Genomic DNA, 14,816 nt, shown 5'->3' with positions numbered 1-14,816 from the left:
AAACTGGACAGTTGTCCATGTGAGATCCAACTGCCTTGACCACCATGCCACTGGCTGGCCCTAGATGAAATATTTTAATATCAAATTTATATTAATAAATCTGGAAGCACAGGGCTCTCAATCACTATAGGAATTCTCTGTGAAGCTTTTGGGATTTGCAGAACTCACTGGACACCATGACCCCAGTATGTTTTTTTAGCCTAACATCTGGCAGCCAAGCAGTAACATCTCAGGACAGAAATTGAATGGGAAAAACAAAAACAAAAACAAAAGCAAAAAAACTCCTCCATGTATATGAGGAGGCACAAAGTATACCAAAGCTGCTGACATATGTAAGATTGGAGCTGGACACATCCTTCCAGTTTTGGGGATATCCTTTATGCCTCTAAGATATCCTGTTGCTCAGCCATGAAAGTCATGCTTTTCTATGGTTCCCTCAAAATTCTGTTAACTAATTTCCTACTCCCTTTGGTTTCTAGGTAGTTGAGGCAGAGCAACAAACACTATAGTACTATTTCTCTTAGATTTCCAGATAAGTAGAAAGCTGAAAGTCCAAGAGTCAGACCTGGGTTTTAGTCCTAACTGAAATTAGTCATTTGACCTTGGGTAGATTCTACCTCCTGATAGAGTTTAACCAACACTATATATTATAAAACAGTGAAGCTCATAAAAGGACTGACTCTTGGGACCAGCAGTTAGCGTAATGGCTATGTTGCTGGACTCCCATGTAGTCGACCGTAGTTCGAGTCCTGGATCCCAGTGGCTTAAACACTCTGGGTGCATGTGCGTGCGTGCCCAAGATCCCAAGAGGAGAATGGAGGAGAAGGGATTGTGGCGTGGCCATCCCCCTGGGGGGTGATTTCTCATTTCCTGTCCCTCTGTCTCTGTCTGTCTCTCCGGCGAGCACACATGCCCTGTAGCAAAAAAAAAAAAAAAAAAAAAAAAAAAATTGACTCTTAAGCTGTCTAATAAGTCACAAAGTCTGGCCTTGGTATTTTTTAAGAAACTCAGAGTGATTCTGATGTTTCAGTCAAAGTGAAGGACTACTGGGACCAGCAGTTAGTGTAATGGCTATGTCGCTGGACTCCCACGTAGTCAACCGCGGTTTGCGTCCCGGACCCGGTGACTTAAAAACTCACGCTGGGCGCGTGTGCATGCATGCCCAAGATCCCGAGAGGAGAATGGAGGAGAAGGGATTGTGGCGTGACCATCCCCCCTGGGGGTGATTTCTCACTTTCTGTCTCTATGTGTCTCTCTGTCTGTCTGGCGAGCGCACGCGCCCTATAGTGAAAACCTCTACAAAAAAAAAAAAAAAAAAAGTGGAGGACTACTGGTTTCTGTCTTTGCTACCTGCTAAGCTCCAACACTCTAGCTGTGAGACTTGTTGTTGTTGTTGTTGTTGTTATAGGGCACATGCACTTGCTGGAAAGACGGAGAGAGAGAGAGAAAGCGGGAAACCCCCCCGGGGGGGGGAGGTTGACCACACTGCAATAGCTTCTCTTCCACTCTCTTCTCAGGATCTTGGGCATGCACACACATGTGCCGGTGTAAGTTTTAAGTGGGAGTCCAGCAATGTAACCATTACACCATCTGCTGGTCAGTCCCTCTTGCTGTTAGATTTTAACACTACATCACTCATTAGGTTCCTAGCCCTCCTGGTCAGCAAGAGCACACTGACATCCTGTCATCACATGTCCGTTTTGTCTCTTAAGAAAGATTTCTGGGCTGACTCCGTAGTCTGGTGATTAAGGCAACAAGATCACACATGACCAGCCTTGCAGTTTTTTTTTTTTTAATTTTAATGTATTTATTTACATTCATTCACTCACTGTACATCATTATAGCATACAACACGAGGTTTTCCATCCGGAATACACTGTATGTTGACTCAATCAAGCACATCAACATATGTGTCATCGGCAACAAATAATTTTCCATTTCTTGTTTCCTGTATATTTTGCTTTTTGTTCCATCCTTGATTCCCTCTCTCTCATCCTCTGCCATCTCCCACTCCCCTCCCACACTGTCTCTGGTGTCATGATTGCTTTCTATGCCTTTTTTGCCCCACATTTTATTGATTCACGAACGATCTTAATTAATCTAAATATTTTCAATAGCAAGTATAGCTAATATATACATATCCATGAACACAAGTCTGACTTTAGGCATAAACCTCAGTGAGTAGAATGAACATACTATAAAGTTGCACCTAGCTGGGGCTATATAACTTGCTGCAGTCAAATAGGTATTTTTAATGCTTTTTTTAATTTCAAGAAAAACAGTTTTCGTGGTTTTTTTCTAAAACATTTTTAAAAATTAATTCATTTACATTAATTCCTTAAGCATCGTTACAGCATACAAAATGTGATCTCCCATCCAGGATATACTGCATAGTGGCTTAATCATGCATGTTATTGTTAATAATTTTTCATTTCTAGTTTATATGTTTTATCCCTATTTCTGACCCTCTGCCCTTTCCCACCCTCTTCTCACACTATCTTTGGTGTCTACAGTTGTCTTACATTCCTTTCCCCCCATTTTATTGATCACACAATTTCTTAACTAACTACTTTCAAGATCAACTGGTAATTTCAAGAAAAGCAGTTTTAACTTTAATAAATTAAAGAAATGCTAAGGAACTTTGCTTAAAACTTAAAGCCAGGAAACAGGTTAAGATTCTGTTCAAATAGTAGGTACATGAACTTATTGACAGCTCAAGACAGGACAAAAATCTTTAAAACCAGACAACAAAGCCTAGAAGAAAATCAGCAATATTTTAGTCAAAAGTCATCAAATACTATTTCACCAGTTCAGTCTCATGTACTTAATCTATCTTCTGTTGTCGATCTTCCTGATTGAATTCTGGGATATAATATTCGCCTCCAGACTTGTCCCTATGATTAAGTTGGCCATTTTCTTAGTTTTTGAACTCTTATTTCTGTGTGACTTAATTTAATTTTCCTAATATAGCAGTCCCTTGAGAACTTCTTAGAGATCTGGTCTGGTGCTGGTAGATTCTTTCAGGTTTTGTTTATCTGAGAATGTTCTTGTCTTTTCTTCCCATATGAAGAATAATCTTGCTGGGTAGAGTATTCTTGGTTGAAATTGCTTTTCCCTTAACACTTTGAATATATTTCCCCCTTCTTTCCTCGCTCTCATTGTTTCTGATGAGAGGTCCGCTGTTAGCCTGATGGGATATCCTTTGTATGTAACTTGCCATTTTTCTCGTGCCAATCTTTGTATCTTGTCTTTGTGGTTTTGATCAATCTGGCTATAATATGGAAATGTCTGATAAAGAATTTAGAATATTTATAATGGCAAAGCTAACAGAGATGAAAGAAGAGAGAGACAATAAACTGCAAAAGAGAAAGGAGAAAAGAGATGACGAGTTTCAGGAGATTAGGAAATTCTTGCAAGATCTAAAAGAGGAATTGCATACTTTAAAAAATAACCAAATGGACCTGTTAGAGATGAAGGCTATAATACAGGAAGTCAAAGTCTCCCTTGATAGTATTAAAAGCAAACTAGATCATACAGAAAATAGAATCTCAGACGTAGAAGAGAAAACTGCTGGCCTAGAGAAATCCACCACAAAGACTGAGAAAATTGCCCCCTAAAATGAGAATAATATACAAGAAATACTATATACCTTCAAAAGTCCAAACATCCAGATAATTGGTATCCCAGAAGGCGAAGAGACACATAATGGTATAGATAATATATTCCATGAAATCCTGCAAGAAAACTTACCAAACCTAGAGAAGCACTCAAAGATCCAGGCCCAAGAAATACAAAGGACCTCAAATAGAATCAACCCAAGAAGATCTTCTCCTGACACATTATAGCCAGATTGACCAAAACCACAGCCTTGCAGTTTGAGTCCCAGACCCAGGGGCTTGAAAAACACTCTGAGTGTGTGTGCATGTGGGAAAAATGGAGAAGAAAGGATTGCAGCATGACCATTTACCATAGGAGGAGCTTTCTTGATTTCTCTCTGTCTCTCTGGGGAGCACATGCATCCTCTGGAAAATTAGGAAAAAATAGTGGATCCTGACAGTAAGGCTGGAGTGGTCTCTGAGTCTGCACTTTTCTAGTACATTGCTGGTGAGGTTTAGTTGTGGTTCTGTGGACCACATTTTGGATGGCAAGGCATTACATCATTTAATAGTCATAAATCTCTTAATAAATAAATAAAATTATTTTAATAATTTTAAAGAAGATAGTGAATCTGAAGTTCGGAGAGGTTAAATACTTTGGCAAAAACCCTCAGCTAGAAAGGGCAGAGCTGGGACTGGGGTGCAGATCTGCTTCAACTCAAAATCTTCACCTTTAAATAGCAAGCTAGGCCATTTTCTCATTCCAGAATAATGTGAGGGCTCCCAATCTTCTTTTTTGGGGGGTCCATTGCATAAGAAAATCAGATCTCTAGGCTCTGAGAGTTAGCCAGAGTCTGCCACATTCACTTTCTTGGCCATGCCTAATCTCTCTCTGTCAAGATGTGGGGACCTGGAACACTGGGGTGGGGAACCACATATGAATACCTCCTGCCCTCAGCCATTGAGCTACTGTCTACTCTCTGGTTTTGGTAATAGGCACCGTTTTTGTTAATGCAGTTAACCTATTGGCATAAATGAGATATACATCTATAAGAATGGATAAGCATTTCTCTGAAGTCAGTGGAAATTTCCCAAGTCAATTCTCCTGAGAAAATACAGACTGGGTCATGAAATAAACCCTTCGGAGGTAGCCTTACTTGGTTACCAGATCTCCTTCTCTTTGTGACCCAAAGGTTCTCAATTTGGGGTACCTATCAGAATAACCTATTAGAATTCTTCTTAGAAAATGCTGGGTCCTGGGTCCAGAAGATGGTGTAGCAGTTATGCTGCTGGACTCCCACATGGCCAACCATGGTTCGAGTCCCAGACCCAATGTCTTGGAAATCATGCCAGGTGCGTGTGAATGCATGCCCAAGATCCCAGGAAGAGAATAGAGAAGGGATTGTGGCGGGGCCATTCCCCTGAGGGATGATTTTTCACTTTCCCTTTCACTGTGTCTTGTCTCTTTCTCTCTCCCAGTGAGTACAAGCACTCTTAGATAAAAATCTCTTTAAAAAAATGCTGGATTCCTGATTCAAACCAATTGGATTAGAATGCCCAGGGTTGGCAATCCCTCTCCAATTGTTCCATGTAGACGATCTGAGTAATTCTTCATTAACAGCCCACCAGGCTGTTTCCGGGAGCTTCATTCCTTTGCAAGTCTGGGATCTGGATGAGAAAAAAGAGGGTCTAATCTAGAGTTGACAGCTGGTTCTGGTTCCTCCTACTTCATCTCAGGGCTTGCCTAAGTTCCCCACCCTTCCCTGCCTGGTACACACGTGTTCTTACAGTCCAGTAGAGCCCCAGGCTCTGCTATCTACCCCCCTCTGGAGACACTGAGCTCAACCAGTCTGTTGCTGAGAGCGACCTCATTTGGCTGATCCTCAGGCTTAAATGGCCAGCCCCTGGAGGGGATTTGGTCATTGACAACTCCTGAAATGCCAAACCATGTAGTGATGCAAAAATTCACTTGTTGTTGGAAGATGTTTATTCTTAAAGGGCTTGGGTGGAGTATTTTGTTAGTGCAGTGTTAACCAGGCCTGCACAGGTGACCTTAAGCTAGAGATCTAGCAATCCCAGAAAAGCCCAATGAACTATCATCTCTTTTCCTTTGCCTCCTGATAGGTTTTCTCATTCTCACTTCCTGATTCCTCTTTCTTGCCCTCTGCAGCCCCCAGGTAATCTCAGCTTGCATCTTCTTTGACCTCCTTTGCTCACTTACTCCTCAAGTGTCTATCACACTAAAATTCCCATTGGAATACAAAAAAAATAAAAAAACAAGCAAAGTATTTTAACATCCAGTATTATTTTTTTATTTCCATTTTTACACACATACATATTTTTTCTTTTCCAAAGTAACCAGGTTTTTTTTACATACTTTGCTTTTCTTTTTAAAATTTTGTTTGCTTATTTATATTGAGAGTGAGAAAAAGTACCCCCCTCCCCTACATGGGGTGCAGTCCTTTTCCTCCTTTTCTCCATTCTGGGCATGCATGCACATGTTGCTGCCAGGGCTGGGACTTGAACAGCAGTCAGTCATGTGGGATTCTTATCCACAGGCCCAGTACTTAACCACCACACTATGGGTCCGACCTCTACTTGTTGGCTTTTGTTTTATTTTTGTTTTGTTTTGTTTTTCAAACAAACAAATCAAACCCTGTGCAAAGGTCTGTGAACTCGTGTTGGAGAGCAGCAGAGAAAGGGACTCTCAGGGGACTATAGCATTCTGAAACCTGGTTTAAGGGAATGGATCTGGGGACAGTGAAGGAGGCATCTACTTCTGGGGGAAGTCAGATTCAGATTCGGGTGGAGCTGAACACCTCACTTACTTACTGGTGAATTTGTGCAAGGGAACTCATACCTTCCCTTTAGTAAAGTGATCTGTTGAATAGGCAAAGCAGAGTCAGTGAGGAGAACTCCTAGCAGGAGAGTTTGGTGACCCAATCTGCCCCCAACATGCTCCTTTAGCTGGGATTTCAAGTTTTCACTTCCAGAGGGACCAACAGGTGCCATTCCCACACCAGCCTCTAGGGGCACTCTGATCTTTACAGTCTCTTGGCCAACCAGGCTGCAGTTTCTTCTTCTTAGCCAAGCCAAGCAAAGGTTGGCTGGCATTTCCCTAGACAAATTCAACCAAGACATAAAGTTTTAAAAAGAATTCAAAAATTCTGTACAGACACATATATGGCATAGATGCAGTTATTTCTATATTTAGTAGTATTTTGTTTCTAAGTTAATGTATTTATTATGCATTTTCCTACTTACTACCTAACTCTAAAAAGGAGTTGGCGTGTCCTACAATAAAAGGCAGATGCTACAGAAACAGGAAGAGAAGAATATGGTGCATGAATTTCAGGAGAGAGGAGAGGAAAGTCAAAGACAATTGCAAGAGCTCAGGACAAAAAGAGAACTCCTCAGAAGCAAGGAAACAAGGAAATGTCCTATTCTATGATCAAATAAAATATACCAGCTTCTCAATAGAGAGAAAACAATCAGAAAAGCTTACAGAACATAAAATAATTTTTTAAAAACCAAACATGGTGACTAATGTCTAGTCACAGGTTGTTAGATACCAGAGTTCTCCAGTCATTAGCTTCTTTCTTGGTTCTTCTTGGTCCCATGTGATTTACCTGGAACATTCCCACCATCTGTTGATAAGTCTGAGCCTATGTTTCTCTAAAGGCTGTATTGCTGGCCTCCTCTGAGCTGGCCAGCACAGCTCATGGTGGGTGCCTTCATTACACCATGGATCACAGCATCTATTCCTTTTTCAAAAGCCCTTCCTCCCACTGCACCAGCGTGTGTGCTGCTGAATTAACCTGCAGAGGGATGCTTAGAGGTTGCAGTTTAATAACACACAGAGGTGACTGGCATTCCTTATGCCTAATGAGGGATCACATTCTCTTCAGTTCAGATCGTCAAGTGCCCCACTAGCCCCAGGGACTCTCAAACTCCTTAGGAGATATGACCTTGGAAAACAGAGTTTCCCAAATCATAAATGCTGATTGAATATGTTGAAGTTACTTGTACAATTCTGGGAAGAGGGTTTATAGTCTATTATATTCTCATGTAGGCTCACAACTTCAAAGAGTCATTAATGTAGAATTCTGTTACCACGTCCATGTATGTTGCACAACTTATACTCTGAAGTAACATAGTATGATCGTCATTCCATCTTTCTTTTTTTCAGTTTTTTCTATAGGGTAGGTGTGCTGGCCAGAGAGAGACAGAGAGAAAGAGGGTGTGCTGACCAGAGAGAGACAGAAAGAAAGAGAGAGAAGGAGAGAGAGAGAAAGCACCACCCCTCTAGGTGGAGGCTGGCCATACCACAATCCCTTCTCCTTCATTCTCTTCTTGGGATTTTGGGCACATGTGTTTCCTAAGTCACCAGGTCCAGGACTCAGACTGCACAGTTAGCCATGTGAGAGCCAGCTCCCACCATGCCACTGGCTGGCCCAGACTTCATTCCATCTTGACTCTAGGACTATACCTCTACACCTCCTGCTCAGGGTAAGCGGGGACCTATGCTAATGTCCCTGTACAGTCTCTAGCCCCCTTGTCTCCCTTGTCTGTATTGCAAACCATAATAAAATCACAATGGACCTATCTGCAGTGCTTTATGGTTTATAATGCCATCCAAGTACATTACCTACTGTGGTCTTCACAGTACCTCTGAGAGGTAAGCATTATAGTCTCCATTTTACAAATGAGAAACTCCAAGTTCAGAGAGCTTCCATGATCTTTTCAGTATCTCACTAGAACAAGCAGGTTCTGAAACCATCCTTGACCCTGAAATCTATGATACGTTTACAATGTATTTTACTCATTGGGCTGCACACTGAGATTATGAAAGCAGGGCTTTCTGCATAGATGAAATCATCCCAAGCTACTTATGCCTCTTCCTGTTGTTTCAGCTTTCTTAACTTGATGCTCTAAAATGTGTTTTTAGCCACTTAATACATTCTTCATAAATTATTGCTCACAACATATATAGAAAAAGGTGACTTTGTTAAATGGTAGCTTGAGTCATTAGCATATGCAATGTGTAATAAATCTTAGATACATGGACTTGTGTCCTGATCACAGAATTAGCCATAATGTCAAACACAGTGAGGGGGGTGGTGATAGTGGTAGTAAGGGGAGCTTTGCTTTATCTTCCTTAGACCTTGGGAACTTCAGATTACTTGCCCAAAAGACTTTAACTCTCCACTCATCAGAAAGCACTTTTTATCCTGAATTTCCCTCCACAGGAGGCCTATGTGACTTATGAGGATAACGTCCGGCTAGTCGGAGAGCTGGTGACTATCACTGGGGCTGTGATCATCCTGTTGGTAGAGGTGAGGTGTGGAGGGGACTGGGCTGAGGCCAAGCACCTGAGGCCCTAAACCAAACTGCAGTCTACATTGTCTTTGTTTTACTGGCCTCTCCCCAGATCCCAGACATCTTCAGAGTTGGTGCTTCTCGCTATTTCGGACAGACAGTCCTTGGGGGTCCATTCCATGTCATCATGTGAGTGTTCCCTTTCTAGACCCTGGACTCCCCTCACTAGAATTGTTCTGTCTCCAATTCACTCTCCGGGTTCCAGATGTTTGCTGCGGGAATTTCTCTCCAGGGGGCTTATATGTGGGACTGTATGAAGGGTCTTCAAAAATTTATGAGAAAAGGGAATTAATGTAGGAATTTATTTTGGTGCAAAACATTTTGAAGCCCATGCATAGTTTTCTCATATATGTATTTCCACGATGTTTTTGAAGACATTGTATGTGTACTTTGGGTGTAAATATTAAGACTGTGTAGATACCACCCATTGCCATGCTCTGGGGACCTAGAGTATTTCAAGCCTATCACATTTTCTACCCTCTGCTCTCCTTCCAGCATCACCTATGCCTTCATGGTGCTGGTGACAATGGTGATGCGGCTCACCAATGCCGATGGGGAGGTGGTGCCCATGTCCTTCGCCCTGGTGCTGGGCTGGTGCAGCGTCATGTACTTTGCCCGAGGATTCCAGATGCTGGGCCCTTTCACCATCATGATCCAGAAGGTCAGTGCCTCCCCAGGTCTCTTCTGTCTCAGCCACAGGACCTTTGTGGTTAGAGGAAGAGATAGGTGTGAAACGCAACTGCTGCTCAGAGTGGAGCTGGGAGAACTAAGGGGGCTTTCTGACCTGTTAGTGATTACTGCTCAGAGATGGTGGAGAAAGAATCATCCCAGTCTCCTTCCCCTTTTTTGTTTCCTTAGATGATTTTCGGAGACCTAATGCGTTTCTGCTGGCTGATGGCTGTGGTCATCCTGGGATTTGCCTCAGGTGAGAACTCTATTCCCTCCTCTAGTAGATCCAGTTCTCCAGATCACAGTTCTCATTTACACTCCATTTTGCTTTTTTATTTTCCCTTGCTAGAGAATGAGTCTAAAAGCACACCCATATCAGTAGGATTAGGGTCACTCAGATAAGCCTGGAAAGCATTCTGGGCCAACAAACTCATACCATTTTGCTTTTTTAGTTTCCCTTGCTAGAAAATGAGTCTAAAAGCACGCCCATATCAATAGGATTAGGGTCACTCAGATAAGCCTGGAAAGCATTCTGGGCCAACAAACTCATGTAGACTAATCCCCCTGTAAGATCTCTAAAGGAGATGGGACTGACCCTGTGACCTAGGGGTTAAGGGATGCATATCCCACATGACTGACCACAATTGGAATCCCTGCCCTAGCAGCTTGAAAAGCCCTCCATGCACATGTGCAGGTATGCCCCAAATCCTAACAGACTAGAGATAGGGAGAAGGGATTGTGGTATGACCATGCCCCAAGGTGGGCTATTTTCTACTTTCCCCTCTGGCAAGCATATGTGCCCTCTGGCAAAACAAAACAAAACAAAACAAAACAAAACAAAACAAAACACCACACATTAAACAGGAAAGAATGGATAGTCATGAATCTTAGAAATTAGAAAACTGGGCAAACAGAGGCTATATAATGTTTAACTCCTATGTTTACATCAGAAGGAGAAACATGAAGAATTCAATCACATATAACCTGTTCTTTTTTTAATATGTAGTCATTGAAAGTTGAGAGAAAAGGAAAGGAATAGAAAAAGGAAGCATAGAAAAAGATTCTGGAGTGTTCAAAAAAACAGGAAGCAGAAAAAGAAAAGTTGGAAGGAGAGACTGGGAGAAGAGGAACATGCAGGAACTCAGACAAGGACAGTGCTAGGGAGTGAAAGGAAGAAGTGATGCAGCAAGAAAAAACAGACTGAGAAAGCACCTGAGGGTGGGTAGGCCCAGTAGCGCAGCAGTTAAGCTCTGTTCATATGGAGTTGGATCTCATATAATGGACCATGGTTTGAATCTCAGCCTATAGTGACCTAGAATAAAGAAAGAGAGAGAGCAAGAGCGAGAGAGAGAGAGAAAGCAAGCTAGAGGGAGTGAAAGGGAAAATGAATGAATAATGAATAAAAGATTTCTTAGGAAAAGATAGAAATAAAAAGGTCCTTGATGTCTGCAACAGGTCATCCACTAGACAGTGGGATGCACTAGATGAGCTTAGGAGACAGCCCAACTCTAAAAGACCATGGCTTGGTTCAGGAATTCCTCATTAAGTGGGAGCTCCCAAAACACAATAGATGAAAGAAATACACCAGTATCTAATGCAGGAGAAGGTCAATCTGTGGCAGCCTCCCTGTTCAGAGTGTTCATCTCCTCTGCACTCCTGTGTGCCCTTTCTGCCACTCCCCACTTCATCTGCATCTACCCATGTGCAGATTACAACATAGAGTAATGGTAGCTGAACAGTTTTCTGTAAATGTTGGCCATTCCATTTGTTTTCTCTTAAATAAGGGGGCAGTGCTTCGTCATAGATCCTGTTTCCACTTTGGGGATCGCTTTGTATGTTTCAGCTCCCTATACAGGGAGGAGTCTTTCAAAGGGTCTAGTGCTGTCCTAAGGTTCCAGGATGCTCACTACCATCCAGTAGGCTACAAATGAGCAAGAATAATATTTCCTTAATAGTCGAGGCTCACCAAGAAATTCTAGAGTGATGGATGGTTACCTAGAGGCCATCAACAATTAAAAAATTTAAAAAGTCCTCTCTTTTAGCTCTGTTCTTTATAAGTATTGGATATTCCATGCTTTCTTATAACTATTTGCCTCTTAAATATTTGATTTTCTAAAATATAAAAGCTAGTTAGGTGACTTACACACACACACACATGAAAGCTCAAAATGCTTTTGCTAAATACAGAGTATTATCATTATTCAGAGTGATGATCTTAGTTTTCGGGTTAGCCACAGGTAGCTACTCTCATAGTTATGCAATTGTGTCTGCATGTGTGAACATATACAAGATTGTATATCAGAGGGAGAATAAATGCTGACCTGGCTCATTGTTATAACTCTGTTTCTCCACCTCCATGTCCTCTCCCTGAATGGAGAAGCATTCTATATCATTTTCCAGACCGAGGACCCAAACAATTTGGGGCAGTTCTATGACTACCCAATGTCATTGTTCAGCACCTTTGAGCTCTTCCTCACCATCATCGATGGGCCTGCCAACTACAATGTGAACCTGCCCTTCATGTTTTGCATTGTCTACTTTGCCTTCGCCATCATCGCCACACTGCTCATGCTTAATCTGTTCATCGCCATGATGGGGGACACACACTGGAGGGTAGCACAGGAGCGGGATGAGCTCTGGAGGGCCCAGGTGAGTTTATCAATGTTAGACTTGCTAAGGGGCAGGGAATGGTGAGAAAACTAAAGTGAAATGTGTTATGGTGGACCATTCTTAAGAGAGGCATGGATCACCCCAGTGGGCAATCACAACAGAGGTTTATGCAAACCTGAGGTTCCCGTGGGTAGATGGAGAAGGTAAAGTAGGATAACATGGCAGACAGAGGTAAAAAGTGGGATTATTGTTCACAGGTGAAAAGTAGATCCAGCAGTCAGGAACCAGCAGTTAGCTGGTTAGCAGTTAGCGTAAAGCAGTTAGCGTAATGGCTATGCTGCTGGGCTCCCACGTAGTCGACCGCGGTTCATGTCTCGGACCCGGTGGCTTAAAACTCACGCCAGGCGCATGTGCGTGCGTGCCCAAGATCCCAAGAGGAGAATGAAGGAGAAGGGACTGTGGCATGACCATCCCCCCCTGGGGGGGGATTTCTCGCTTTCCGTCTATATGTCTCTCTCTGTCTGGCAAGCGCACGCACCCTATAGCGAAAATCTCTCAAAGAGAAAAAAAAAAAGTAGATCCAGCAGTCATTCTTAAGACCAGAGGGACTTAGAAGCTCTCTTGTTCTTGTATATTGTAGTCTCAAATGTAGACCTTATCTTCAATTTGTTTCTATGAATCCCTGTTTCTTTATGGTCTTTTCTTTGCATCATCATAGAGTTAGAAGTGACCTTAGTGGTCCTGTTACTCCTGACTTTAGTTGACCTATTGAACATAATAAAATTTTATTAGCCAGCAGGTCAGCATTTTCTTTATCGTTAATTGCAACCTAACTATGTTTTAAAAATTATTTAATTTTACGTATTATTAATTTTTGATATGGTAAAGAGCATGTGTGCTCACCAGAAAGAGACAGAGACACATACAGAAAGAGAGGCAGAAGGAAAGTGAGAAAGCAAGCCATCAGGTCTGGGACTTGAACTGCAGTTGGCCATGTGAGAGTTCAGTGCCTTAAGCACCTTGCCCCCTACTGGCCTCAGGGACCTTATTATCTTACAGATTTGGATAGGGATTACGAGAAGAGCTTTTCCACATTAAAAGTTTTTGTTACCAAATCTGGGGCAGTTCTATGACTACCATAAGGCGCCGTTCAGTCCCATGTTGCATTAAGCTGAAACCTATCTTCCTATACTCCCCTTCTTTTGACTTGGTCTTTTCCTCTCATATAACATAAAATACATTCTTCCATATGAGCATCTTCCCTATATCTGAACAGGCATTATTTCTTTCCTCTAACTTTTCATTTGTTTAGCAATAATCACTTACATGGTACATGTTGGGTTGTGTCCAGAAACTGGGAGACGTGTGTAAGCACAACAGGTACAATCTGACAGTTCAGTTGAAAAGACAGACATTAAGCAAATGGATTCACAGAAAGATATAAAATTGCTGTCGTAAAAACGCCATAGTTAAGTACATGATGCTAAGAAGACGACGAATCAACAGAAGAATATCACTGCCAAGTTAAGGAGTGATATTTAACATGAGACTCTAAAGATCGGTAAGAGCCAATTTGGAGGAATGAGGGAGAAGGATGGAGGTCAGGGCTGGCATCAATTAAGATTCTTGGCTACAAAAACAAAACCTCACTCAAATGACTTTTCTTTTCCTTTTTTTTTTTTTTTTTTTTTTTGGGGGGGTTTTGTTATAGGGCGGGGGGGCTGAGACAGAAAACGAGAAATCACCCCCCAAGGGGAATGGTCATGCCACAGTCCCTTCTCCTCCGTTCTCCTCTCGGGATCTTGGGCACGCACGCACATGCACCCGGCGTGAGTTTTAAGCCACTGGGTCTGGGACACGAACCGCGGTCGACTACATGGGAGTCCAGCGACATAGCCATTACTCTAACTGCTGATTCCCTCTTTTCCTTTTTTTAATCAAAGGGAGGAGAATGTATTGGTCCTCATAAGTAAAACACTTAGGGAACAAAACTAGCTTTGAGGAGGTCTAGCCAGAATGCAGGTCTCCATCTCACCTAGTACTGCAGTTACTCTGTTCAGCACTATTTTACTGCAACTCTCTCCTAAGGCCAGCTTCCCCACTGTGTTGGCGAGATTGCTTAGAGAAGCTTCAAGGTCCCAGAGGGATGAGCAGGTGTACTGCAGTGCACAATCCCAAGGGCCCCATTCATATTGCATTCTGTGAGTCTCCTATGGCTGTGCATATGTAGGCTTTAAAAGAGCATCCCTCCCCCAGCAAAGTCAGCCTAAATTCCATCTCACTGGGACAGGCTTGGGTCACAGGTACATCTTTGAATCTAAGGTAAGGCCAAGAACTAGAGGGTGATGGTGTTAATGGTGTGGTGGAAATAAGGCCTAGGGGAGAACGGTCTAATTAACACAGGTTTGCATGCAGCTCTGTCTATCCTAACCTATGGCCTGAGAGTGGAGAACCAACTCCCTAAATGAAAGGTGGGTTTAGTTACCAGAGGAAGGGAAGCTGAATGGTGGTGCGAGAAAAACAATAAACATCCTTTTCAAAGCAAAGAGAACTATCCAGGGA

General features: G+C 42.4%; 1 protein-coding gene across 1 annotated transcript in view; it reads left to right on the top strand.

The window, feature by feature from the left end:
- The window catches only part of TRPV5 (transient receptor potential cation channel subfamily V member 5), a 30,036-nt gene that overhangs the window by 11,821 nt on the left and 3,399 nt on the right, over window positions 1–14,816 (top strand). The window contains exons 9-13 of the mRNA XM_027770539.1: window positions 8,846–8,932; window positions 9,028–9,104; window positions 9,471–9,636; window positions 9,834–9,900; window positions 12,025–12,293. Coding sequence (XP_027626340.1) covers window positions 8,846–8,932; window positions 9,028–9,104; window positions 9,471–9,636; window positions 9,834–9,900; window positions 12,025–12,293 — 666 coding nt within the window. The remainder of the gene's footprint in view (window positions 1–8,845; window positions 8,933–9,027; window positions 9,105–9,470; window positions 9,637–9,833; window positions 9,901–12,024; window positions 12,294–14,816) is intronic.

Source organism: Tupaia chinensis, unplaced genomic scaffold, assembly GCF_000334495.1.
Source record: "Tupaia chinensis unplaced genomic scaffold, TupChi_1.0 Scaffold000140_1, whole genome shotgun sequence".
In the NCBI taxonomy this organism is placed as follows: Eukaryota; Metazoa; Chordata; class Mammalia; order Scandentia; family Tupaiidae; genus Tupaia; species Tupaia belangeri.
Note: the sequence above shows the minus strand (reverse complement) of the source record. Positions and strands in the feature narration are given on the sequence as shown.